Source organism: Salvelinus fontinalis, chromosome 27 (assembly GCF_029448725.1).
Source record: "Salvelinus fontinalis isolate EN_2023a chromosome 27, ASM2944872v1, whole genome shotgun sequence".
Lineage (NCBI taxonomy): Eukaryota > Metazoa > Chordata > Actinopteri > Salmoniformes > Salmonidae > Salvelinus > Salvelinus fontinalis.
The window spans coordinates 34,248,816-34,274,222 of record NC_074691.1 but is presented as its reverse complement, the minus strand read 5'-3'; the positions used below and the strand labels follow the sequence as shown (position 1 = coordinate 34,274,222).

Sequence of the window (25,407 nt, the reverse complement as noted above, 5' to 3'; positions counted from 1 at the left end):
GGGGTGACCAGTCCTCAACTGGCTGTACTGGGTAGACCAGAGGAACCAGGCTCTGAGGGGTGACCAGTCCTCTACTGGCTGTACTGGGTAGACCAGAGGAACCAGGCTCTGAGGGGTGACCAGTCCTCTACTGGCTGTACTGGGTAGACCAGAGGAACCAGGTTCTGAGGGGTGACCAGGCCTCTACTGGCTGTACTGGGTAGACCAGAGGAACCAGGCTCTGAGGGGTGACCAGTCCTCTACTGGCTGTACTGGGTAGACCAGAGGAACCAGGCTCTGAGGGGTGACCAGTCCTCTACTGGCTGTACTGGGTAGACCAGAGGAACCAGGTTCTGAGGGGTGACCAGTCCTCTACTGGCTGTACTGGGTAGACCAGAGGAACCAGGCCCTGAGGGGTGACCAGTCCTCTACTGACTGTGACAAAGGAGGAGCCTTCATCCCCACCATCATCATCACCACATCATCTCCTCCCCCACTGCCCTCCCAACCCCCCCCCCCCCCCCCCCCCCGCCTGGTATGTTCAACTAATCTAAGTAGATGCTGAGAGAGAGAGAGAGAGAGAGAGAGAGAGAGGAGAGAGAGAGAGAGAGAGAGAGAGAGAGAGAGAGAGAGAGAGAGAGAGAGAGAGAGAGAGAGAGAGAGAGAGAGAGAGAGAGAGAGAGAGAGAGAGAGAGAGAGAGAGAGAGAGAGAGAGAGAGAGAGAGAGAGAGAGAGAGAGAGAGAGAGAGAGAGAGAGAGAGAGAGAGAGAGAGAGAGAGAGGTCACACTTGTTCTGTCCCATCAACATTATGCCCCTCTTTAAAAACCCTTGGGGGACTGGGTGGGTGTGAGAGAGGTTTGGGGGACTGGGTGGGTGTGAGAGAGGTTTGGGGGGCAGCTCTGCCAACCCACAGCTCAGCTGCAAAAACCATCATCTGCGATAGATGATTCGCTGACACCGTGAGACTCCCAGAATAGACACATACCGAGCACAGAGAGAGATAAATGGAGAGGGAGGGAGGGAGGATAGAGAGAGAGAGAGGGAGACAGAGAGACATGGAGAGAGAGGGAGGAAGAGAGAGAGAGAAAGAGAGGGAGACAGAGAGAGATAAATGGAGAGGGAGGGAGGGAGGATAGAGAGAGAGGGAGACAGAGAGAGAGAGAGAGACAGAGAGACATGGAGAGAGAGGGAGGGAGGATAGAGAGAAAGAGAGGGAGACAGAGAGAGATAAATGGAGAGGGAGGGAGGGAGGATAGAGAGAAAGAGAGGGAGACAGAGAGACATGGAGAGAGAGAGAGGAAGAGAGAGAGAGAAAGTGAGAGAGAGAGATAGAGAGAGAAAGTGAGCAAGTGAGAGAGAGAGAGAGCGAGAGCAAGTGAGAGAGAGAGAGAGAAAGTGAGCAAGTGAGAGAGAGAGAGAGCGAGAGCAAGTGAGAGAGAGAGAGAAGGGTGCCACAGCCAAAACCACCCTGCTATTAACTAAGTCTGTTCCATCACATCTACTTTCCCTTGTTTCTAATACCTGACACATCTTCTAAACCAATGGCCAGCATGTGTCTTCTTTAGGGAAATATTTTATCATTATTTTATCAATCACCTGTAGGAGACGTATACAGTAAGATAGGTACACTGTAGGCTAGGTATACAGTAGGAGAGGTATGGAGAGGTATACAGTAGGAGAGGTATGGAGAGGTATACAGTAGTAGAGGTATACAGTAGGAGAGGTATACAGTAGGAGAGGTATGGATAGGTATACAGTAGGAGAGGTATACAGTAGGAGAGGTATGGAGAGGTATACAGTAGGAGAGGTATACAGTAGGAGGGGTATACAGTAGGAGAGGTATGGAGAGGTATACAGTGGGAGAGGTATACAGTAGGAGAGGTATGGAGAGGTATACAGTAGGAGAGGTATACAGTAGGAGAGGTATACAGTAGGAGAGGTATACAGTAGGGGAGGTATGGAGAGGTATACAGTAGGAGAGGTATACAGTAGAAGAGGTATACAGTAGAAGAGGTATACAGTAGGAGAGGTATACAGTAGAAGAGGTATACAGTAGGAGAGGTATACAGTAGGAGAGGTATACAGTAGGAGAGGTATGGAGAGGTATACAGTAGGAGAGGTATACAGTAGGAGAGGTATGGAGAGGTATACAGTAACTGAGGTATACAGTAGGAGAGGTATACAGTAGGAGAGGTATGGAGAGGTATACAGTAGGAGAGGTATGGAGAGGTATACAGTAGGAGAGGTATACAGTAGGAGAGGTATACAGTAGGTGAGGTATGGAGAGGTATGGAGAGGTATACAGTAGGAGAGGTATACAGTAGGAGAGGTATACAGTAGGAGAGGTATGGATAGGTATACAGTAGGAGAGGTATACAGTAGGAGGGGTATGGAGAGGTATACAGTAGGATAGGTATACAGTAGGAGGGGTATACAGTAGGAGAGGTATACAGTAGGAGAGGTATGGGGAGGTATACAGTAGGAGAGGTATACAGTAGGAGAGGTATGGAGAGGTATACAGTAGGAGAGGTATACAGTAGGAGAGGTATGGAGAGGTATACAGTAACTGAGGTATACAGTAGGAGAGGTATACAGTAGGAGAGGTATGGAGAGGTATACAGTAGGAGAGGTATGGAGAGGTATACAGTAGGAGAGGTATACAGTAGGAGAGGTATACAGTAGGTGAGGTATGGAGAGGTATACAGTAGGAGAGGTATGGAGAGGTATACAGTAGGAGAGGTATACAGTAGGTGAGGTATGGAGAGGTATACAGTAGGAGAGGTATACAGTAGGAGAGGTATGGAGAGGTATACAGTAGGAGAGGTATACAGTAGGAGAGGTATACAGTAGGAGAGGTATGGAGAGGTATACAGTAGGAGAGGTATGGAGAGGTATACAGTAGGAGAGGTATACAGTAGGAGAGGTATGGAGAGGTATACAGTAGGAGAGGTATGGAGAGGTATACAGTAGGAGAGGTATACAGTAGGAGAGGTATGGAGAGGTATACAGTAGGAGAGGTATGGAGAGGTATACAGTAGGAGAGGTATGGAGAGGTATACAGTAGGAGAGGTATACAGTAGGGGAGGTATACAGTAGGTGAGGTATGGAGAGGTATACAGTAGGAGAGGTATACAGTAGGAGAGGTATGGAGAGGTATACAGTAGGAGAGGTATGGAGAGGTATACAGTAGGAGAGGTATACAGTAGGTGAGGTATGGAGAGGTATACAGTAGGAGAGGTATGGGGAGGTATACAGTAGGAGAGGTATGGAGAGGTATACAGTAGGAGAGGTATGGAGAGGTATACAGTAGGAGAGGTATGGAGAGGTATACAGTAGGAGAGGTATACAGTAGGAGAGGTATACAGTAGGAGAGGTATGGAGAGGTATACAGTAGGAGAGGTATGGAGAGGTATACAGTAGGAGAGGTATACAGTAGGAGAGGTATGGAGAGGTATACAGTAGGAGAGGTATACAGTAGGAGAGGTATGGAGAGGTATACAGTAGGAGAGGTATACAGTAGGAGAGGTATGGAGAGGTATACAGTAGGAGAGGTATACAGTAGGAGAGGTATGGAGAGGTATACAGTAGGAGAGGTATACAGTAGGAGAGGTATGGGGAGGTATACAGTAGGAGAGGTATACCGTAGGAGAGGTATGGAGAGGTATACAGTAGGAGAGGTATACAGTAGGAGAGGTATGGAGAGGTATACAGTAGGAGAGGTATACAGTGGGAGAGGTATACAGTAGGAGAGGTATGGAGAGGTATACAGTAGGAGAGGTATGGAGAGGTATACAGTAGAAGAGGTATGGAGAGGTATACAGTAGGAGAGGTATGGAGAGGTATACAGTAGGAGAGGTATACAGTAGGAGAGGTATGGAGAGGTATACAGTAGGAGAGGTATACAGTAGGAGAGGTATGGAGAGGTATACAGTAGGAGAGGTATGGAGAGGTATACAGTAGGAGAGGTATGGAGAGGTATACAGTAGGAGAGGTATGGAGAGGTATACAGTAGGAGAGGTATACAGTAGGAGAGGTATGGAGAGGTATAAAGTAGAAGAGGTATGGAGAGGTATACAGTAGGAGAGGTATACAGTAGGAGAGGTATACAGTAGGAGAGGTATACAGTAGGAGAGGTATGGAGAGGTATACAGTAGGAGAGGTATGGAGAGGTATACAGTAGGAGAGGTATGGAGAGGTATACAGTAGGAGAGGTATGGAGAGGTATACAGTAGGAAAGGTATACAGTAGGAGAGGTATACAGTAGGAGAGGTATACAGTAGGATAGGTTTACAGTAGGAGAGGTTTACAGTAGGAGAGGTATACAGTAGGAGAGGTATGGAGAGGTATACAGTAGGAGAGGTATACAGTAGGAGAGGTATACAGTAGGAGAGGTATACAGTAGGAGAGGTATGGAGAGGTACACAGTAGGAGAGGTATGGAGAGGTATACAGTAGGAGAGGTATACAGTAGGAGAGGTATGGAGAGGTATACAGTAGGAGAGGTATGGAGAGGTATACTGTAGGAGAGGTATGGAGAGGTATACAGTAGGAGAGGTATACAGTAGGATAGGTATACAGTAGGATAGGTATACAGTAGGAGAGGTATGGAGAGGTATACAGTAGGAGAGGTATACAGTAGGAGCGGTATGGAGAGGTATACTGTAGGAGAGGTATGGAGAGGTATACAGTAGGAGAGGTATACAGTAGGAGAGGTATGGAGAGGTATACTGTAGGAGAGGTATGGAGAGGTATACAGTAGGAGAGGTATACAGTAGGAGAGGTATACAGTAGGAGAGGTATGGAGAGGTATACAGTAGGAGAGGTATACAGTAGGAGAGGTATGGATAGGTATACAGTAGGAGAGGTATGGAGAGGTATACAGTAGGAGAGGTATACAGTAGGAGAGGTATGGAGAGGTATACTGTAGGAGAGGTATGGAGAGGTATACAGTAGGAGAGGTATACAGTAGGAGAGGTATACAGTAGGAGAGGTATGGAGGGGTATACAGTAGGAGAGGTATACAGTAGGAGAGGTATACAGTAGGAGAGGTATACAGTAGGAGAGGTATACAGTAGATTTGTCTGAAATGGCCCCCCATTAACTATTTGATGCACTCCTTATGACCAAAGTAGTGTGCTACATAGGGAATAGGGTGCCATTTGGGAGACTAGATCGGCATAAAGCTGATAGCCACCGATCTCTGACCTTTTCTGTTACCATTTTCTCATTGATTGTATTTTTGTCTACGTCACAAACAACATAACACAAAAACACCAAAACAAACCGCCAACCAAACAAACGTTCTCCAAGGTGATCAACATATGTCCTCCAAATGCTGTGAAATATCTTATATTTTTTTGTTGTTTATTAACTTTATAATATTACCAAATGTAAAGGAATGTAACTAGATAATAACAAACTGGAGGACTGGACTGAGGGCGGATATTAGACTTTCCAAATGATGGCTCAAATGATGGCTCAAACGATGGCTCAAACGATGGCTCAAACGATGGCTCAAATGATGGCTCAAATGATGACTCAAACGATGGCTCAAATTATGACTCAAATGACGGTTCAAATGATGGCTCTAATGATGGCTCAAATGATGGCTCAAATGATGGCTCTAATAATATATGGCTCTGATATTGATCACTAATATTTACATTTTCCAACAGACATAATCATGGAGACGGATGGAAATAAATAGACACAATGAAATGTACAGACATTATCCCAACATGGTGTCCGTCTGCCAGAGGTCCACAGCGTTGTGTGATGGAGCTTTCTTTCTGCGTCTCCAACAGAGATATGAATTATCCGTCAGGAGTGCAGGAAGTCATATGATTTTATGTTCAATCGCAGTAGTTTTATGTCTTAAGTTGTAGGGGAAGGTATGAGTATTTTCACATATCTGTGATCAATGGTTCTCCTCAATTTCTTAGTTTAGATTGGTTTCCCCCCCCAAAAAAATTCCCTTCCTAGGTTCTGAACCATCAGGTAGAGTTTTAATCAAACTTTGAAATAACTTGGCAATCAACTTATTTGACGGAGATTCTTTAAGTATTTTTTCTATGATATAGGCCTTAGGTTTATCCACATTTTGTTGAAGTGATTTAATAAGATTTCTGAATTGTAAGAATTTGTCACGTTCTGACCATAGTTCTTTTGGTTTTGTCTTTGTTTTAGTGTAGTCAGGGCGTGAGTTGGGTGGGTTATCTATATGTTGTGTTTCTATGTTGGGTTTGTTGTATGGCCTGATAGGGTTCTCAATCAGAGGCAGGTGTTTGTCATTGTCTCTGATTGGGAACCATGTTTAGGTAGCCTGTTTTTTGTTGGGGTTTGTGGGTGGTTGTCTTCTGTCTTTGTGTCTATGCACCAGATAGGACTGTTTCGGTTTTGCCACATTTGTTATTTTGTATTTTGTGTAGTGTTCACGTTATCGTCTTTTATTAAGTATGTTGAACACGAACTACGCTGCGTCTTGGTCCGATCCCTGATACACCTCCTCTTCAGACGAAGAGGAGGAAGGCTGTCGTTACAGAATTTTAAGAAATCGGGTTTTGGATAACCCACGTTTTTTTAATTTCTTGTAATCGATTGAATGACAGTAGAGATTCATTATAGTACACATGATCAAAATTCACCATGCCACTTTGGAACAAGGACTTTAAATGATGTTGTCATTATACGCCGGAGGTAAGATGGGTAATTACAAACAGGGTTGCCAGGCGATATTGGTTCTTGCCTCCTCATGAATTCATGTACATTTCCCCAAATACAAATGGAATTGAGTTTACAAAACATTAAGAACACCTTCCTAATATTGAGTTGCACCCCTTTTGCTCTCAGAACAGCCTCAATTCGTCGGGTCATGGACTCTACAAGGCGTTGAAAGCGTTCCACAGGGATGCTGGTCCATGTTAACTCCAACGCTTCCCCCAGTCGTGTCAAGTTGGCTGGATGTCCTTTGGGTGGTGGACCATTCTTGATACACACAGGGGAAACTGTTGAGCGTGTAAGACTCAGGCATTTAAAGTCATTTAAATCTATTGTCTTGCAACTTCACCCTCTGAATGGCACACTATAGGGCTGTGACGGTCATGACATTTTGTCAGCAGGTGATTGTCGTGCAAATAATCTCTGGTCTCGTGGTAATTGACCTTTAATTAACATAGAACATGTTCAGCGTCTCCTGCATAGCTTACAAGCCACCGATGCAGACCTTTGGAACATCAACATGTATTACATCCATTGTAATATAGCCTACACCATCACAATAAATCCATTATTTATTTTAGACAGGTCTAAAGAAGCGTGATATGAAGAAAATGTAGTGTATTTCAGAAGAACAGAATAGCTTCCTCTGAGTTGTCGTTATGTTAGGCCCTGATCTGGCTTTGCCGTATGGCTGCGGGCAATACTGACCAGAAATATAAAACAATATGTAATGTTTCATGTGCTGAAATAAAAGATCCCAGAAATGTTCCATACGCACAAAAATAATGATCATTACATAGGTACACCTTGTGCTAGGGGGTAATAAAAGGCCACTCTAAAATGTTAAGACACAACACAATGCCACAGATGTCTCAAGTTTTGAGGGACAGCAGGAATGTCCACCAGAGCTGTTAACAGAAAATATAATGTTCATTTCTCTACCATAAGCCGCCTGCAACGTCGTTTGAAAGAATTTGGCAATACGTCCAACCAGCCACACAAGCGCAGACCACATGTAACCATGCCAGCCCAGGACCTCCACATCCGGCTTCTTCACCTGCAGGATCGTCTGAGACCAGCCACCCAGACAGCTGATGAAACTGAGGAGTATTTCTGTCTGTAATAAAGCCCTTTTGTGGGGTAAGAATTATTCTGATTGGCTGGGCCTGGCTCCCCAGTAGGTGGGCCTGGCTTTCAAATGGGTGGGCCTATGCCCTCCCAGGCTCACCCATGGCTGCGGACCTGCCCAGTCATGTGTAATCCATAGATCAGGGCCAAATTAATTAATTTCTGTAACTCAGTAAAAATCGTTGAAATCGATGCATGTTGTGTTTAAATTTTTGTTCAGTATAGTTCATTTAGCAGATGAGATATTCTGTTGCATTATTTGATCTTATTATGTTATAGTATAAAGAATAAAATTAAACAAAATCTGAATAAAATAGAAATGATAGATGTTGATCTCCACCAATCTCTATGCCCTGGATAAAACCACGAGTTGTGATTATTGATGCTAAAGAAAGGAAATAACAGAACAGTCATCCCTGTCTTGTCCCTCTGGATAAATGATTCAAAGATCTGTCCGTTTATTTATACAGATGTTTTGGGGGATTTGTACGGCAGCGGCAGGTAGCCTAGTGGTTAAGAGCGTTGGGCCCAGTAAACCGGAAGGTCGCTGGTTAGAATCCCTGAGCCGACCAGGTGAAGAATCTGTCGATGTGCCCTTGAGCAAGACACTTACCCCTAATTGCTCCTGTAAATCGCTCTGGATAAGATCATCTGCTAAATGACTACAATGTTCAGTAGAGTAGGATAGAACATAGTAGGGTAGAATATAATAGGGTAGAATAGGGTAGGGTAGAATATAGTAGGGTAGAATAGGGTAGGGTAGAATATAGTAGGGTAGGGTAGGGTAGAATATAGTAGGGTAGGGTAGAATAGGGTAGGGTAGGGTAAAAATAGGGTAGGATAGAATATAGTAGGGTAGGATAGAATAGGGTTGAGTGGAATAGGGTAGGGTAGAGTAGGGTTAAATAGAGTAGAGTAGAGTAGAGTAGAGTGGTAGTGTGGTGTAGTGTAGAGTAGAGTTGAGTAGGGTAGAGTGGTAGTGTGGTGTAGAGTAGAGTAGAGTAGAGTAGAGTAGAGTGGTAGTGTGGTGTAGTGTAGAGTAGAGTAGAGTTGAGTAGGGTAGAGTGGTAGTGTGGTGTAGTGTAGAGTAGAGTAGAGTTGAGTAGGGTAGAGTGGTAGTGTGGTGTAGAGTAGAGTAGAGTGGTAGTGTGGTGTAGTGTAGAGTAGAGTTGAGTAGGGTAGAGTGGTAGTGTGGTGTAGAGTAGAGTAGAGTAGAGTAGAGTAGAGTGGTAGTGTGGTGTAGTGTAGAGTAGAGTAGAGTTGAGTAGGGTAGAGTGGTAGTGTGGTGTAGTGTAGAGTAGAGTAGAGTTGAGTAGGGTAGAGTGGTAGTGTGGTGTAGAGTAGAGTAGAGTTGAGTAGAGTAGAGTAGAGTAGAGTAGAGTAGAGTGGTAGTGTGGTGTAGTGTAGAGTAGAGTAGAGTTGAGTAGGGTAGAGTGGTAGTGTGGTGTAGTGTAGAGTAGAGTAGAGTTGAGTAGGGTAGAGTGGTAGTGTGGTGTAGAGTAGAGTAGAGTTGAGTAGGGTAGAGTGGTAGTGTGGTGTAGAGTAGAGTAGAGTAGAGTAGAGTAGAGTAGGGTAGAGTGGTAGTGTGGTGTAGAGTAGAGTAGAGTAGAGTAGAGTAGAGTGGTAGTGGGCGGGGCGTCTCACCTTGCCATATTTCTGAGCGTAGGAGCCTGTCAGCAGAGAGTGGAACACTATGATGGTCTCATCTAGATCCCAGACAAACACCCTCTGGAAAGAGAGGGGGAGAGAGAGGGGAGGGAGAGGGGGAGAGAGAGGGGAGGGAGAGAGATGAGAGAGATGGGGGGAGAGAGATGAGAGAGATGGGGGGGAGAGAGAGAAGGGGGAGAAAGAGGGGGGGAGAGAGGGAAAGATGAAGGGGAGAGAGAGAGAGAGAGAGAGAGGGGAGTATTCAGCATCATGTGACAATGCTAATAATTGTGTGTGTGTGTGTGTGTGTGTGTGTGTGTGTGTGTGTGTGTGTGTGTGTGTGTGTGTGTGTGTGTGTGTGTGTGTGTGTGTGTGTGTGTGTCAGTGGATACCTCCAGGTCACTGTCGGGGGGCGGTGAGGGGTTGTTCTTGCGGCCCCTCCCCCTGGCTTTAGCTCCTCCCCCACTCCGACAGCCACGATCATCCAGTTCCTTCATGGGGCTCTGCACCGTGTCCTCTAAACACACACACACACACACACACACACACACACACACACACATACACACACACACACACCAAATGTAAAGGCTCACAACGTGTTCAGACAGGAGTCAGATCTCTGTAACTGACTGCATCTTTATCAACACCCAAATCGAATAAGACCGACCAACCGACCGACCGTAATTCCATAAGTGTGTGGTGATTGGCTGGGGCGTACCTGGTTGGAGCTCATTGGCCTGTACTGTCATGACGGGGTTGGAGTCTTGCAGCTGATAGGCCGACGAGGAGCCGGTTCCATCCATGCTATTGGACGTCATGTAGGTTCCGTAGGTGGAGGCGGAGTAATACTGGGCGTACTGGTTTTGGCCAAACGTTGTGTACGATGGATAGTCCTGTAAACAACACAAACAAACAAACAGACTTAGTAAACAACAACACAACATAACAACCTCTCCCTCAACTACAGCAGGACAAAGGAGCTGATGGTGGACTACAGGAAAAGGCGGGCCAAACAGGCCCCCATTAACATCGACGGGGCTGTAGTGGAGCGGGTCGAGAGTTTCAAGTTCCTTGGTGTCCACATCACCAACAAACTATCATGGTCCAAACACACCAAGACAGTGGTGAAGAGGGCACGACAATGCCTTTTCCCCCTCAGGAGACTGAAAAGATTTGGCATGGGTCCTCAGATCCTCAAAAAGTTCTACAGCTGCACCATCGAGAGAATCATGACCGGTTGGTATGGTAACTGCTCGGCATCTGACCGTAAGGCGCTACAGAGGGTAGTGCGTACGGCCCAGTACATCACTGGGGCCAAGCTTCCTGCCATCCAGGACCTACAGTTGAAGTCGGAAGTTTACATACACCTTAGCCAAATACATTTAAACTCAGTTTTCACAATTCCTGACATTTAATCCTAGTAAAAAATTCCCTGTTTTAGGTCAGTTAGGATCACCACTTTATTTTAAGAATGTGAAATGTCAGTATAATAGTAGGGAGAATGATTTATTTCAGCTTTTATTTCTTTCATCACATTCCAAGTGGGTCAGAAGTTTACATACACTCAATTAGTATTTGGTAGCATTGCCTTTCAATTGTTTAACTTGGGTCAAACATTTCAGGTAGCCTTCCACAAGCTTCCCACAATAAGTTGGGTGAATTTTGGCCCATTCCTCCTGACAGAGCTGGTGTAACTGAGGCAGGTTTGTCGGCCTCCTTGCTCACACACGCTTTTTCTGTTCTGCCCACAAATTTTCTATAGGATTGAGCTCAAGGCTTTGGGTGACCACTCCAATACCTTGACTTTGTTGTCCTTAAGCCATTTTGCCACAACTTTGGAAGTATGCTTGGGGTCATTGTCCATTTGGAAGACCCATTTGCGACCAGCTTTAACTTCCTGACTGATGTCTTGATATGTGGATATATTGAAGCAACATAAGTTTCCTACCTCATGATGCCATCTATTTTGTGAAGTGCACCAGTCCCTCCTGCAGCAAAGTACCCCCACAACATGATGCTGCCACCCCCGTGCTTCACGGTTGGGATGGTGTTCTTTGGCTTGCAAGCCTCCCCCTTTTTCCTCCAATCATAACGATGGTCATTATGGCCAAACAGTTCTATTTTGTTTCATCAGACCAGAGGACATTTCTCCAAAAAGTACGATCTTTGTCCTCATGTGCAGTTGCAAACCGCAGTCTGGTGTTTTAATGGTGGTTTTGGAACAGTGGCTTTTTCCTTGCTGTGCGGCCTTTCAGGTTATGTCGATATATGCTGCAGTAGTTTATGTGTCGGGGGGCTAGGGTCAGTTGGTTATATCTGGAGTACTTCTCCTGTCTTATCCAGTGTCCTGTGTGAATTTAAGTATGCTCTCTCTAATTCTCTCCTTCTCTCTTTCGTTCTCTCTCTCGGAGGACCTGAGCCCTAGGACCATACGTCAGGACTACCGGGCATGATGACTCCTTGCTGTCCCCAGTCCACTTGGCCTTGCTGCTATTCCAGTTTCAACTGTTCTGCCTGCGGTTATGGAACCCCTACCTGTCCCAGACCTGCTGTTTTCAACTCTTAATGATCGGCTATGAAAAGCCAACTGACATTTATTCCTGATTATTATTTGACCATGCTTGTCACTTATGAACATTTTGAACATCTTGGCCATGTTCTGTTATAATCTCCACCCGGCACAGCCAGAAGAGGACTGGCCACCCCTCATAGCCTGGTTCCTCTCTAGGTTTCTTCCTAGGTTTTGGCCTTTCTAGGGAGTTTTTCCTAGCCACCGTGCTTCTACACCTGCATTGCTTGCTGTTTGGGGTTTTAGGCTGGGTTTCTGTACAGCACTTTGAGATATTAGCTGATGTACGAAGGGCTATATAAAATAAACTTGATATAGGACTCGTTTTACTGTGGATATAGATACATTTGTACCTGTTTCCTCCAGCATCTTCACAAGGTCCTTTGCTGTTGTTCTGGGATTGATTTTCAGTACGTTCATCTCTAGGAGATAGAACGCGTCTCCTTCCTGAGCGGTATGACGGCTGCGTGGTCCCATGGTGTTTATACTTGCGTACTATTGTTTGTACAGATGAACGTGGTACCTACAGGCGTTTGGAAATTGCTCCCAAGGATGAACCAGACTTTTTTTTCTGAGGTCTTGGCTGATTTCTTTTGATTTCCCCATGATGTCAAGCAAAGAGGCACTGAGTTTGAAGTTAGGCCTTGAAATACATCCACAGGTACACCACCAATTGACTCAAATGATGTAAATTAGCCTATCAGAAGCTTCTAAAGCCATAACATAATTTTCTGGAATTTTCCAAGCTGTTTAAAGGCACAGTCACCTTAATGTATGTAAACGTCTGACCCACTGGAATTGTGATACAGTGAATTATATGTGAAATAATCCATCTGTAAACAATTGTTGGAAAAATTACTTGTGTCATGCACAAAGTAGATGTCCTAACCGACTTGCCAAAACTATAGTTTGTTAACATGAAATTTGTGTAGTGGTTGAAAATCGAGTTTTAATGACTCCAACCTAAGTGTACGTAAACTTCCGACTTCAACTGTAAGTAATACTGCAAAAAATGTGGCAAAGAAAAAATAAATAAAAATAAAAAGATAAGAAATGAACTGAATACAAAGTGTTATGTTTAGGGTAAATCCAACACACATCACTGAGTACCACTCTTCATATTTTTAAGCATGGTGGGGGCTGCATCATGTTATGGGTATGCTTGTCATTGGCAAGAACTGGGGAGTTTTTCAGGATACAAATGAAATGTAGTGGAGCTAAGCACAGGCCAAACCCTAGAGGAAAACCTGGTTCAGTCTGCTATCTAACAGACACTGGGAGATTATTTCAACTCTCAGCAGGACAATAACCTAAAACACAAGACCAAATCTACACTGGAGTTGCTTACTAAGAAGACAGTGAATGTTCTTGAGTGGCTGAGGTACAGTTTTGACTTAAATCGACTTGAAAATCTGTGGCAAGACCTGAAATCGGTTGTCTAACAATTATCAATAACCAATTAGACAGAATTTGAAGAATTTCAAAACGAATAACGGTCAAATGTTATGCAATCCAGGAAAGCTCTTAGACATTTAACCCCGAAAGACTCAGCTCAGGGTTGTGAAAACTTATGTAAATTAGATATTTCTGTATTTCGTTGTCAATACATTTGAAAAAAAAATGTCTAAAAACATGTTTTCACTTTGTCATTATTGTTCACGACTTCCACCGAAGTCGGCTCCTCTCCTTGTTCGGGCGGCGTTCGGAGTCGGCTCCTCTCCTTGTTCGGGCGGCGTTCGAAGTCGGCTCCTCTCCTTGTTCGGGAGGCGTTCGGCGGTCGACGTCACCAGATTTCTAGCCATCGCCGCTCCATTTCTCATATATCCATGTGTTTGGTCTTGTTCCATTACTACGCACCTGGTTTTTCATTCCATAATCACACAGAATGTATTTAGTCCTATGTTCCCCACCATGTCTTTGTGTGTAATTGTTTATTGTTATGTGGATTATGTCAGGCGCCATACTTTTGCAAGGTTCCGTGTTTTTTGGCATGTTATTGTTCCTATGTCATTTTTTGGACCGGAATTAATGTGCTCCTGTTTATTACACTCTGCTCTCCTGCACCTGACTTCCTGCACCTGACTTCCTGCACTTCGCCTCCCATACACACCCCTGACAATTATTGGATATTGTCTGTAGATGGGAGAGATAAAACATATATTTAATCTGATTTTCAATTCAGGCTGTAACACAACAAAATGTGGAATAAATCAAGGGGTGTGAATACTTTCCGAGGCCCTACTATGTGATGCTACTATATTCAGTTCTGTTATGTAACATGTAAATTAATCATTATCTTAACATTAGAGCATCGGCGAAGAAGGACGCTGCTTTCAAAACACTAGCAGAGAGAGAATTCAACTCAACAACAAAAAACAATACACAAACAATCAAAAATCAACAATCAAAAAATCTGTATTGGATATGTATTTATTTTATTTGTTATTTATGTATTTTTTATTTCTTCCCTTTAGTATTATATGTGCTATTCTTCTTGTTGTTTTAATATCTACTATTCTTCTTGTTGTTTTAATATCTACTATTCTTCTTGTTGTTTTAATATCTACTATTCTTCTTGTTGTTTTAATATCTACTATTCTTCTTGTTGTTTTAATATCTACTATTCTTCTTGTTGTTTTAATATCTACTATTCTTCTTGTTGTTTTAATATCTACTATTCTTCTTGTTGTTTTAATATCTACTATTCTTCTTGTTGTTTTAATATCTACTATTCATCTTGTTGTTTTAATATCTACTATTCTTAAAGATGTTGTTTTAATATCTACTATTCTTGTTGTTGTTTTAATATCTACTATTCTTAAATATGTTGTTTTAATATCTACTATTTTTCTTGTTGTTTTAATATCTACTATTCATCTTGTTGTTTTAATATCTACTATTTTTAAATATGTTGTTTTAATATCTACTATTCTTCTTGTTGTTTTAATATCTACTATTCTTAAAGATGTTGTTTTAATATCTACTATTCTTCTTGTTGTTTTAATATCTACTATTCTTCTTGTTGTTTTAATATCTACTATTCGTCTTGTTGTTTTAATATCTACTATTCTTCCCGTTGTTTTAATATCTACTATTCTTCTTGTTGTTTTAATATCTACTATTCTTAAATATGTTGTTTTAATATCTACTATTCTTCTTGTTGTTTTAATATCTACTATTCTTCTGGTTGTTTTAATATCTACTATTCTTAAATATGTTGTTTTAATATCTACTATTCGTCTTGTTGTTTTAATATCTACTATTCGTCTTGTTGTTTTAATATCTACTATTCTTCCTGTTGTTTTAATATCTACTATTCATCTTGTTGTTTTAATATCTACTATTCATCTTGTTGTTTTAATATCTACTATTCTTCCTTTTGTTTTAATATCTACTATTCATCTTGTTGTTTTAATATCTACTATTCATCTTGTTGTTTTAATATCTACTATTCTTCCTTTTGTTTTAATATCTACTATTCATCTTGTTGTTTTAATATCTACTATTCTTCTTGTTGTTTTAATATCTACTATTCTTCTTGTTGTTTTAATATCTACTATTCTTAAAGATGTTGTTTTAATATCTACTATTCTTCTTGTTGTTTTAATATCTACTATTCTTCATGTTGTTTTAATATCTACTATTCTTCTTGTTGTTTTAATATCTACTATTCTTCCTGTTGTTTTAATATCTACTATTCGTCTTGTTGTTTTAATATCTACTATTCTTAAAGATGTTGTTTTAATATCTACTATTCTTAAAGATGTTGTTTTAATATCTACTATTCGTCTTGTTGTTTTAATATCTACTATTCTTAAAGATGTTGTTTTAATATCTACTATTCGTCTTGTTGTTTTAATATCTACTATTCTTAAAGATGTTGTTTTAATATCTACTATTCTTAAAGATGTTGTTTTAATATCTACTATTCTTAAAGATGTTGTTTTAATATCTACTATTCTTCTTGTTGTTTTAATATCTACTATTCTTCTTGTTGTTTTAATATCTACTATTCTTCTTGTTGTTTTAATATCTACTATTCTTCCTCTTGTTTTAATATCTACTATTCATCTTGTTGTTTTAATATCTACTATTCTTCTTGTTGTTTTAATATCTACTATTCGTCTTGTTGTTTTAATATCTACTATTCTTTATGTTGTTTTAATGTCTACTATTCTTCCTCTTGTTTTAATATCTACTATTCATCTTGTTGTTTTAATATCTACTATTCTTCTTGTTGTTTTAATATCTACTATTCTTCTTGTTGTTTTAATATCTACTATTCGTCTTGTTGTTTTAATATCTACTATTCTTTATGTTGTTTTAATGTCTACTATTCTTCTTGTAGTTTTAATATCTACTATTCATCTTGTTGTTTTAATATCTACTATTCTTCTTGTTGTTTTAATATCTACTATTCTTCCTGTTGTTTTAATATCTACTATTCTTCCTGTTGTTTTAATATCTACTATTCGTCTTGTTGTTTTAATATCTACTATTCTTCTTGTTGTTTTCGCAGAGAGAGAGTGAGAGAGAGAAAGAGACTGACAGATGTGGTTCTGGAAGAGTTGAGGCCGGGAGTTTTACTTTTCATCCCCCTCTCACCCCCCCCTTCTCTGTTCTCTTTATTCACTTATTCCCTCTGCTTTCTTCTCCTCTCTTTCCTTTCATCTCCTCTCTTTCCTTTCTTCTCCTCTCTCTGCTTTCTTCTCCTCTCTCTGCTTTCTTCTCCTCTCTTTCCTTTCTTCTTCTCTCTCTGCTTTCTTCTCCTCTCTCTGCTTTCTTCTCCTCTCTTTCCTTTCTTCTTCTCTCTCTGCTTTCTTCTTCTCTCTCTGCTTTCTTCTCCTCTCTTTCCTTTCTTCTCCTCTCTCTGCTTTCTTCTCCTCTCTTTCCTTTCTTCTTCTCTCTCTGCTTTCTTCTTCTCTCTCTGCTTTCTTCTCCTCTCTCTGCTTTCTTCTCCTCTCTCTGCTTTCTTCTCCTCTCTTTCCTTTCTTCTTCTCTCTCTGCTTTCTTCTCCTCTCTCTGCTTTCTTCTCCTCTCTCTGCTTTCTTCTCCTCTCTTTCCTTTCTTCTTCTCTCTCTGCTTTCTTCTCCTCTCTTTCCTTTCTTCTTCTCTCTCTGCTTTCTTCTCCTCTCTTTTCTTTCTTCTCCTCTCTTTCATATATTCCTAACAGTTAAAGCCTATGTCCCAAATGGCACCCTATTAGCTATATGTCTTTGGTCAGAAGTAGTGCTCTATGTAGGATATAGGGTGCCATTTGGAATACATTTGGAATACAGACAAAGTCTTGTGTGTTTTAACTGACCCAGTGCAGATGGAGTCTTTATAGGAGAGACCAATAAAGCTGTCATGCTTTCTTTCTGAACAAGTACTGTACCTATAAAGCCTTTACACACACACACACACACACACACACACACACACACACACACACACACACACACACACACACACACACACACACACACACACACACACACACACATACACACACACACACACACGCACGTACACAGACGCACACGGACACGCACACGTACACACACACACACACACACACGTACAGAGACACTCCACTAACCCTTACCCTTTCTTACTTTAAACAACCACATCCTACATATTCAGACATTACAGTGTCTGTTAAGTACCTCTCTACTCATCACACAGGCTTTGTCCCAAATGGAACCCTATTCCCTATATGTGACTTGTTTCAGGAAACTAGGTGTTTTTCACGCGTCACTCCTTAACAGGAGAGGCATCTGAACGTAATCATTTGAAAACAAATCAAAATGTTGCAGAATTTGCCTTCTGGAACATGTGAACTTTCATGTACCTTAATACCAACTTGTATGCCATCTGTAAATATGAATACAATTGTTAAATTACGAGCCTGGTTGGTTTAGACACGGAAAAAGTCAGGAATCTTCCCGCTAGCCATGATTGGCTGAGATAATGGATGGGCTGGACATGCCGAGAGATGAGTTCTGATTGGTCTGCCGTGTAACACGCTTCGGTCTATAACATGAGCTGTTCAGTATGTGTAGATAATCCTTGCTACCGTGGCTTTAAAAAAAAAGATATAATTGAGAACTGCAAAAAGGCGTTGCTAATTCTCTCCACTTCTGGAGGACCGAGTTTTGAAATCAGTGGAAGCTAAGCAGACAGAGAAAAGCCGTTTTATTGGGTTAGGGAGTCGATAAGAGAACACCAAAGGAAGGCTGCTGTATAAAACACCTGTCTCCGGATTACATCTTCAAACTAAGGGCAACCGTGGCAACCGTGACAGAGAGGGAAGGGCATCCATCCATGTATACAGGTAAGAGAGTCTAGCTAGCTCCATTTTCAGATATTATATTATTTTGTCAGAAAGTCATTTTCATTGCAAATGAAAGAGTACTGTTACCTAGCTGGCTAATGTTAGCTGGCTGGCTCGCTAGCTAATGTTACGTGTATAGAATGTGTAGAAATATATATATTTTTTTATCTCAGAGTAATTTGCATTGCTAGTTATAGCCTAGTGTTAACTAGCTTCTTTGGGATATAGGGGGTGTTGTTTCGACTTAGCGAAAATTGGTCTCCAAATTAAACTGCCTAGTACTCAATTCTTGCTCGTACAATATGCATATTATTATTATTATTGGATAGAAAACACTCTCTAGTTTCTGTAGCCGTTTGAATTATGTCTCTGAGTGGAACAGAACTCATTCTACAGCACTTTTCCTGATATGGAGTGAGATTTCAGAAATCTTGGCCTCTGGTCCCAGGTCAGTTTTAATGTCCCTGTAAATGCTATGAGGATACAAACACTGCCCACGCCTTCCTCTAGATGTCAGTAAGTGGTGACAATTTGAATGGAGTCGATTGCGCAATCAGGGCCTGTATAAAAGGCCAAAGACCGGATGTACCGTTCTGTTGCTCCCTGCGCCTGACGCACGATGGACGTCGGACCTGCTCTCTTTCCAAGCTGTTGTTTAGCCAGTAATATATCGCCGGTCATGTTTTTACTCGTTATAGGTGTTAAAAACATCATAAGGTAGTTAATTTAAACCGTTTTATAGCAATTTATATCCGTTTAGTGCGATTTTGAGGCATTGCTTTGTGATGCACTTTGAAGCGCCGGGCACGTTTCGGGGTCCCGGTCGAACGTTAGTGGGCATTTCGACGGACAAGAGGACATCTTTCAACCAAAAGAAGATTAGACCCAAGAAAGGATACATTGCCCAAGATTCTGATGGAAGATCACCTCATAGTAAGAAATATTTAAGATGATAAATCGTTGTTCTGTCGAAATTTTTTAAAGGCATATTCCGCCATTTTGTTTGGTATAGCTTCGCTTGGCGAACCCTGTATTGCACAGTAGGGATAATTTTAGAAATGTAATTCAGCGATTGCATTAAGAACTAATTTGTCTTTCGATAGCTGTCCAACTTATATTTTTTTAGTCAAGTTTATGAATAGTTATTCATGAGACAAGATCACTGTCAAATATGGCGCCCGACATTTTCAGGCTAGTTTTGCTAGTATTGTCATTGTATAACCACGCTTTTTTGTGGCTAAATATGCACATTTTCGAACAAACTCTATATGTATGTTGTAATATGATGTTACAGGAGTGTCATCGGAAGAATTCTGAGAAGGTTAGTGAAAAAATTTATATATTTTGGCGATGATTACGTTATCGCTCTTTTTGGCTTGAATCAGTGCTCGGGTAACGTTTGCACATGTGGTATGCTAATATAACGATTTATTGTGTTTTCGCTGTAAAACACTTAGAACATCTGAAATATTGTCTGAATTCACAAGATCTGTGTCTTTCCATTGCTGTGAGCTGTGTATTTTTAAGAAATGTTTTATGATTAGTAATTAGGTAATACACGTTGCTCTCTGTATTTATTCTAGTCGAGTTGTGATGGTGGGTGCAATTGTAAACTATGATTTATACCTGAAATATGCACATTTTTCTAACAAAACCTATCCTACAATAAATATGTTATCAGACTGTCATCTGATGAGGTTTTTTCTTGGTTAGTGGCTATCAATATCTTTATTTGGTCGAATTTGTGATAGCACCTGATGGAGTAAGAAACTGATGGAGTTAGAAAAGGGGTGTCTTTTGCTAACGTGGTTAGCTAATAGATTTACATATTTTGTCTTCCCTGTAAAACATTTTAAAAATCAGAAACGATGGCTTTATTCACAAGATCTGTATCTTTCATTTGGTGTCTTGGACTTGTGATTTAATGATATTTAGATGCTACTATTTAATTGTGACGCTATGCTAGCGATGCTAATCAGTGGGGGGGGGTTGGGGGTGCTTGTCAAGTGGGACGCTAGCGTCCCAACTATCCCAGAGAAGCTAGCTAACACTGAAACTAGTTGGTTAGCCTTAGCTACCTTCAGATTCATGCAGGGTAGTAACGTCATGAGTTGGGATTACGGTTCATTGTTTAGCTAGCTAGCTATCTACATGTCTAAACAAAAAACGTCACTATGCAAGTAAACATTTCCCTGTACCGTTTACACCTTCTGTATCCTGTTCATGTGACAAATAAGCTTGGACTTTATTTGATATAGTGTGTGTTTACCAGAGACAGTAATTTGAAGAACAACATGACCTGCACCAAAGTCAGATTAGGATTTAACGTTAGGCCAACAGTGTCCAAGTTCGTACCGTACTCACTCTGTTTAGTACAATACAGTACTCACTCTGTTTACTACACTACCGTACTCACTCTGTTTAGTACAATACAGTACTCACTCTGTTTACTACACTACCGTACTCACTCTGTTTACTACACTACCGTACTCACTCTGTTTAGTACAATACAGTACTCACTCTGTTTACTACACTACCGTACTCACTCTGTTTAGTACACTACTCACTCTGTTTACTACACTACAGTACTCACTCTGTTTAATACACTACCGTACTCACTCTGTTTAGTACACTACCGTACTCACTCTGTTTACTACACTACAGTACTCACTCTGTTTACTACACTACCGTACTCACTCTGTTTACTACACTACCGTACTCACTCTGTTTAGTACAATACAGTACTCACTCTGTTTACTACACTACCGTACTCACTCTGTTTAGTACACTACTCACTCTGTTTACTACACTACTCACTCTGTTTAGTACACTACAGTACTCACTCTGTTTAATACACTACCGTACTCACTCTGTTTAGTACACTACAGTACTCACTCTGGTTAATACATGGCCTCACATGTGAATCCTCAAAGAGATGGGTGGGGCTAAGGTGGGTGGGGCTAAGGCTTAAGAGGGTGTGAACGATGCTGAATGGGTGGAGACAAAAAGGACCTCTACAGTAAGTGTACCAACACATTCAAGGGCCATTTTCTCAAAAGTGTGGTTAGAAGTTTATCAACTTTCAAAGCAGAACCTAACTACTATAGTTGACTACTATTGACCAAGGCCCATAAGGTACACAGTGACCTACTATTGAACAAGGCCGATAAGGTACATAGTGCTATTTGGAACGTAACCTAAGATAAATATTCTGTCCAAAACAGTCTTTTGAAATGAATAATCGTGTGGGTATATTTGAGTTTTTTTTTTGTGGGGTAACCAACCATCCACTGTGTTACGAGCATTACACTCTAACACAAACACAAGTCATTCTAGTCTCAAGGACTCTGACACAGCAGTCAAACACGTAGGTAGTTATAGAAGTAACGGTGTGGATTCTAGACAGAGTTCTACGGTAGAGATAGACTTGTGTTTGTTGTTGAGGTTTAAGAATGCTTGTAATACACACTTACACACACACACACACCAAAACACACACACACACACACACCCATGCACGCATACACACACACACACACACACAGCAAAACACACACACACACACACACCCATGCACGCATACACACAGGTACCTGCTGTGGAGCAGTGTAGTTGGCTGGGTTGGACACAGAGTTGTTGCTGGAGTACAAACCAGATGATGAAGTGAAACTGGACCCTGGAGAGAGAAGGAGAGGGAGAGAGAAAGAGACAGAGAAAGAGACAGAGAAAGAGAGAGAGAGAGAGAGAGAGAGAGAGAGAGAGACAGAGAGAGAGACAGAGAGAGAGACAGAGAGAGAGAGAGAGAGAGAGAGAGAGAGAGAGAGAGAGAGAGAGAGAGAGAGAGAGAGAGAGAGAGAGAGAGAGAGAGAGAGAGAGAGAGAGAGAGAGAGAGACAGAGACAGAGACAGAGAGAGAGAGAGAGAGAGAGAGAGAGAGAGAGAGAGAGAGAGAGAGAGAGAGAGACAGAGAGAGAGAGAGAGAGAGAGAGAGAGACAGAGAGAGAGAGACAGAGAGAGAGAGAGAGAGAGAGAGAGAGAGAGAGAGAGAGAGAGAGAGAGACAGAGAGAGAGATGTGTCAATTCCTTTTCCTGACATAACAGGTATTAAGATATTTCTATTTTTGATTCATATAACCTTTATTTAGGGAATCACACTGGAGTCCAGGGTCTCTTTTTTCAATGATACTCTGTGTTACTACAAACAACTATCCAAACAGCTTAAACAGACACAGTTACATGCAGAGTCCTCTCCACAATGAACAGGTCCTGTATTTTAGTCTTGTCTAATGAAGGCAGGAATTCCTACTTAAGCCATGCTAGTACGGTATCTGTCACCTGATTGGTCAGGTTTCCACTCTCACATTCCTTTCGATTGGATGTTTTGGCTAACTGACCTGGCATCTGATATGGTGAGTAGGCTGTCTGTCCAGGCTGGGGCGTGTAGTTGAGACTGGTCTGTAGGGGGGGTTGGGAGAGACCCCCCTCTGTCTTCATACCTGGTAACATCATACCCAGGTCTGGAGGGAGTGGGGAGAAAGGGAAGGAGAGAGAGGGAGAGAGAGAGAGGAGAGAGAGAGAGAGAGGGGGGGAGAGAGAGAGGAGAGAGAGAGAGAGAGGGGGAGGGAGGGAGGGGGGACAGAAAGAGAGGGGGGAAGAGAGAGAGAGAGCGAGGGGGGAGAGAGTGAGAGAGTGGAGGAGAGTGAGAGGGGGGAGAGAGTGAGAGGGGGGAGTGAGAGAGAGTGAGAGAGGGGGAAGAGAGTGAGAGAGAGGGGGGAGAGAGTGAGAGAGGTGGGAGAGAGTGAGAGATGGGGAGAGAGGGTGAGAGAGTGAGATAGGGGGGAGAGATAGTGAGAAAGGGGGGAGAGTGAGAGAGTATGGGGGAGTGAGTGAGAGAGAAAATAAAACAGGTTGGCATCCATATATCTGCCATTGAATAAAAGATGGAGGAGAGAGTACATGCGTGTCAGTCTGTGCGTGTGCGTGTACCGTAGGTAGACAGTCCGTAGGCCTGGCCGGTCTGGGAGTACGCGGTGTAGACGGTCGCCGGCTGCATGCTGCTGAACTGGGATTGGCCGGCGTACGCTGCCATGGGCGGGGCTGCCGGTGTGGACAGGATGTGGGGGTACGGCCTGTGGAGTGGAGAAAGAGTTATGCAGTAATATAATATAGTAATAGTATATAGTATAGTTATATAGTAATACAATATAGTAATAGTATATAGTATAGTTATATAGTAATATAATATAGTAATAGTATATAGTAATACAATATAGTAATATAATATAGTAATAGTATATAGTATAGTTATATAGTAATATAATATAGTAATAGTATATAGTATAGTTATATAGTAATATAATATAGTAATAGTATATAGTATAGTTATATAGTAATATAATATAGTAATAGTATATAGTAATACAATATAGTAATATAATATAGTAATAGTATATAGTATAGTTATATAGTAATATAATATAGTAATAGTATATAGTATAGTTATATAGTAATATAATATAGTAATAGTATATAGTATAGTTATATAGTAATATAATATAGTAATAGTATATAGTATAGTTATATAGTAATATAATACAGTAATAGTATATAGTATAGTTATATAGTAATATAATATAGTAATAGTATATAGTAATACAATATAGTAATATAATATAGTAATAGTATATAGTATAGTTATATAGTAATATAATATAGTAATAGTATATAGTAATACAATATAGTAATATAATACAGTAATAGTATATAGTATAGTTATATAGTAATATAATATAGTAATAGTATATAGTAATACAATATAGTAATATAATATAGTAATAGTATATAGTATAGTTATATAGTAATAGTATATAGTATAGTAATATAGTAATAGTATATAGTATAGTAATATAGTAATAGTATATAGTATAGTAATATAGTAATAGTATATAGTATAGTTATATAGTAATAGTATATAGTATAGTTATATAGTAATAGTATATAGTATAGTTATATAGTAATAGTATATAGTATAGTTATATAGTAATAGTATATAGTATAGTTATATAGTAATATAATATAGTAATAGTATATAGTATAGTTATATAGTAATATAATATAGTAATAGTATATAGTATAGTTATATAGTAATATAATATAGTAATAGTATATAGTATAGTTATATAGTAATAGTATATAGTATAGTTATATAGTAATAGTATATAGTATAGTAATATAGTAATATAATATAGTAATAGTATACAGTATAGTAATATAGTAATATAATATAGTAATAGTATATAGTATAGTAATATAGTAATATAATATAGTAATAGTAATAGTATAGTTATATAGTAATAGTATATAGTATAGTAATATAGTAATAGTATATAGTATAGTAATATAGTAATATAATATAGTAATAGTAATAGTATAGTTATATAGTAATATAATATAGTAATAGTATATAGTATAGTAATAGTAATATAATATAGTAATAGTATATAGTATAGTAATATAGTAATAGTATATAGTATAGTAATATAGTAATAGTATATAGTATAGTAATATAGTAATATAATATAGTGATAGTAATAGTATAGTTATATAGTAATATAATATAGTAATAGTATATAGTATAGTAATATAGTAATATAATACAGTAATAGTATATAGTATAGTAATATAGTAATATAATATAGTAATAGTATATAGTATAGTAATATAGTAATATAATACAGTAATAGTATATAGTATAGTAATATAGTAATATAATATAGTAATAGTATATAGTATAGTAATATAGTAATATAATATAGTAATAGTATATAGTATAGTAATATAGTAATACAATACAGTAATAGTATATAGTAATATAATAAGTAATAGTATATAGTATAGTTATATAGTAATACAATATAGTAATAGTATATAGTATAGTTATATAGTAATATAATACAGTAATAGTGTATAGTATAGTTATATAGTAATATAATGTAGTAATAGTATATAGTATAGTTATATAGTAAATTAATACAGTAATAGTATATAGT

General features: G+C 40.0%; 1 protein-coding gene across 7 annotated transcripts in view; it reads right to left on the bottom strand.

The window, feature by feature from the left end:
* eya4 (EYA transcriptional coactivator and phosphatase 4) overlaps window positions 1-25,407 on the bottom strand; it is a 165,641-nt gene that overhangs the window by 35,078 nt on the left and 105,156 nt on the right. For all 7 annotated transcript variants that reach the window (XM_055885629.1, XM_055885633.1, XM_055885628.1 and 4 more), the window contains 6 exons: window positions 23,345-23,487; window positions 22,753-22,875; window positions 21,953-22,035; window positions 10,193-10,367; window positions 9,864-9,988; window positions 9,469-9,552 (listed from right to left, as the gene is read on the bottom strand). In XM_055885629.1, coding sequence (XP_055741604.1) covers window positions 9,469-9,552; window positions 9,864-9,988; window positions 10,193-10,367; window positions 21,953-22,035; window positions 22,753-22,875; window positions 23,345-23,487 — 733 coding nt within the window. The remainder of the gene's footprint in view (window positions 1-9,468; window positions 9,553-9,863; window positions 9,989-10,192; window positions 10,368-21,952; window positions 22,036-22,752; window positions 22,876-23,344; window positions 23,488-25,407) is intronic.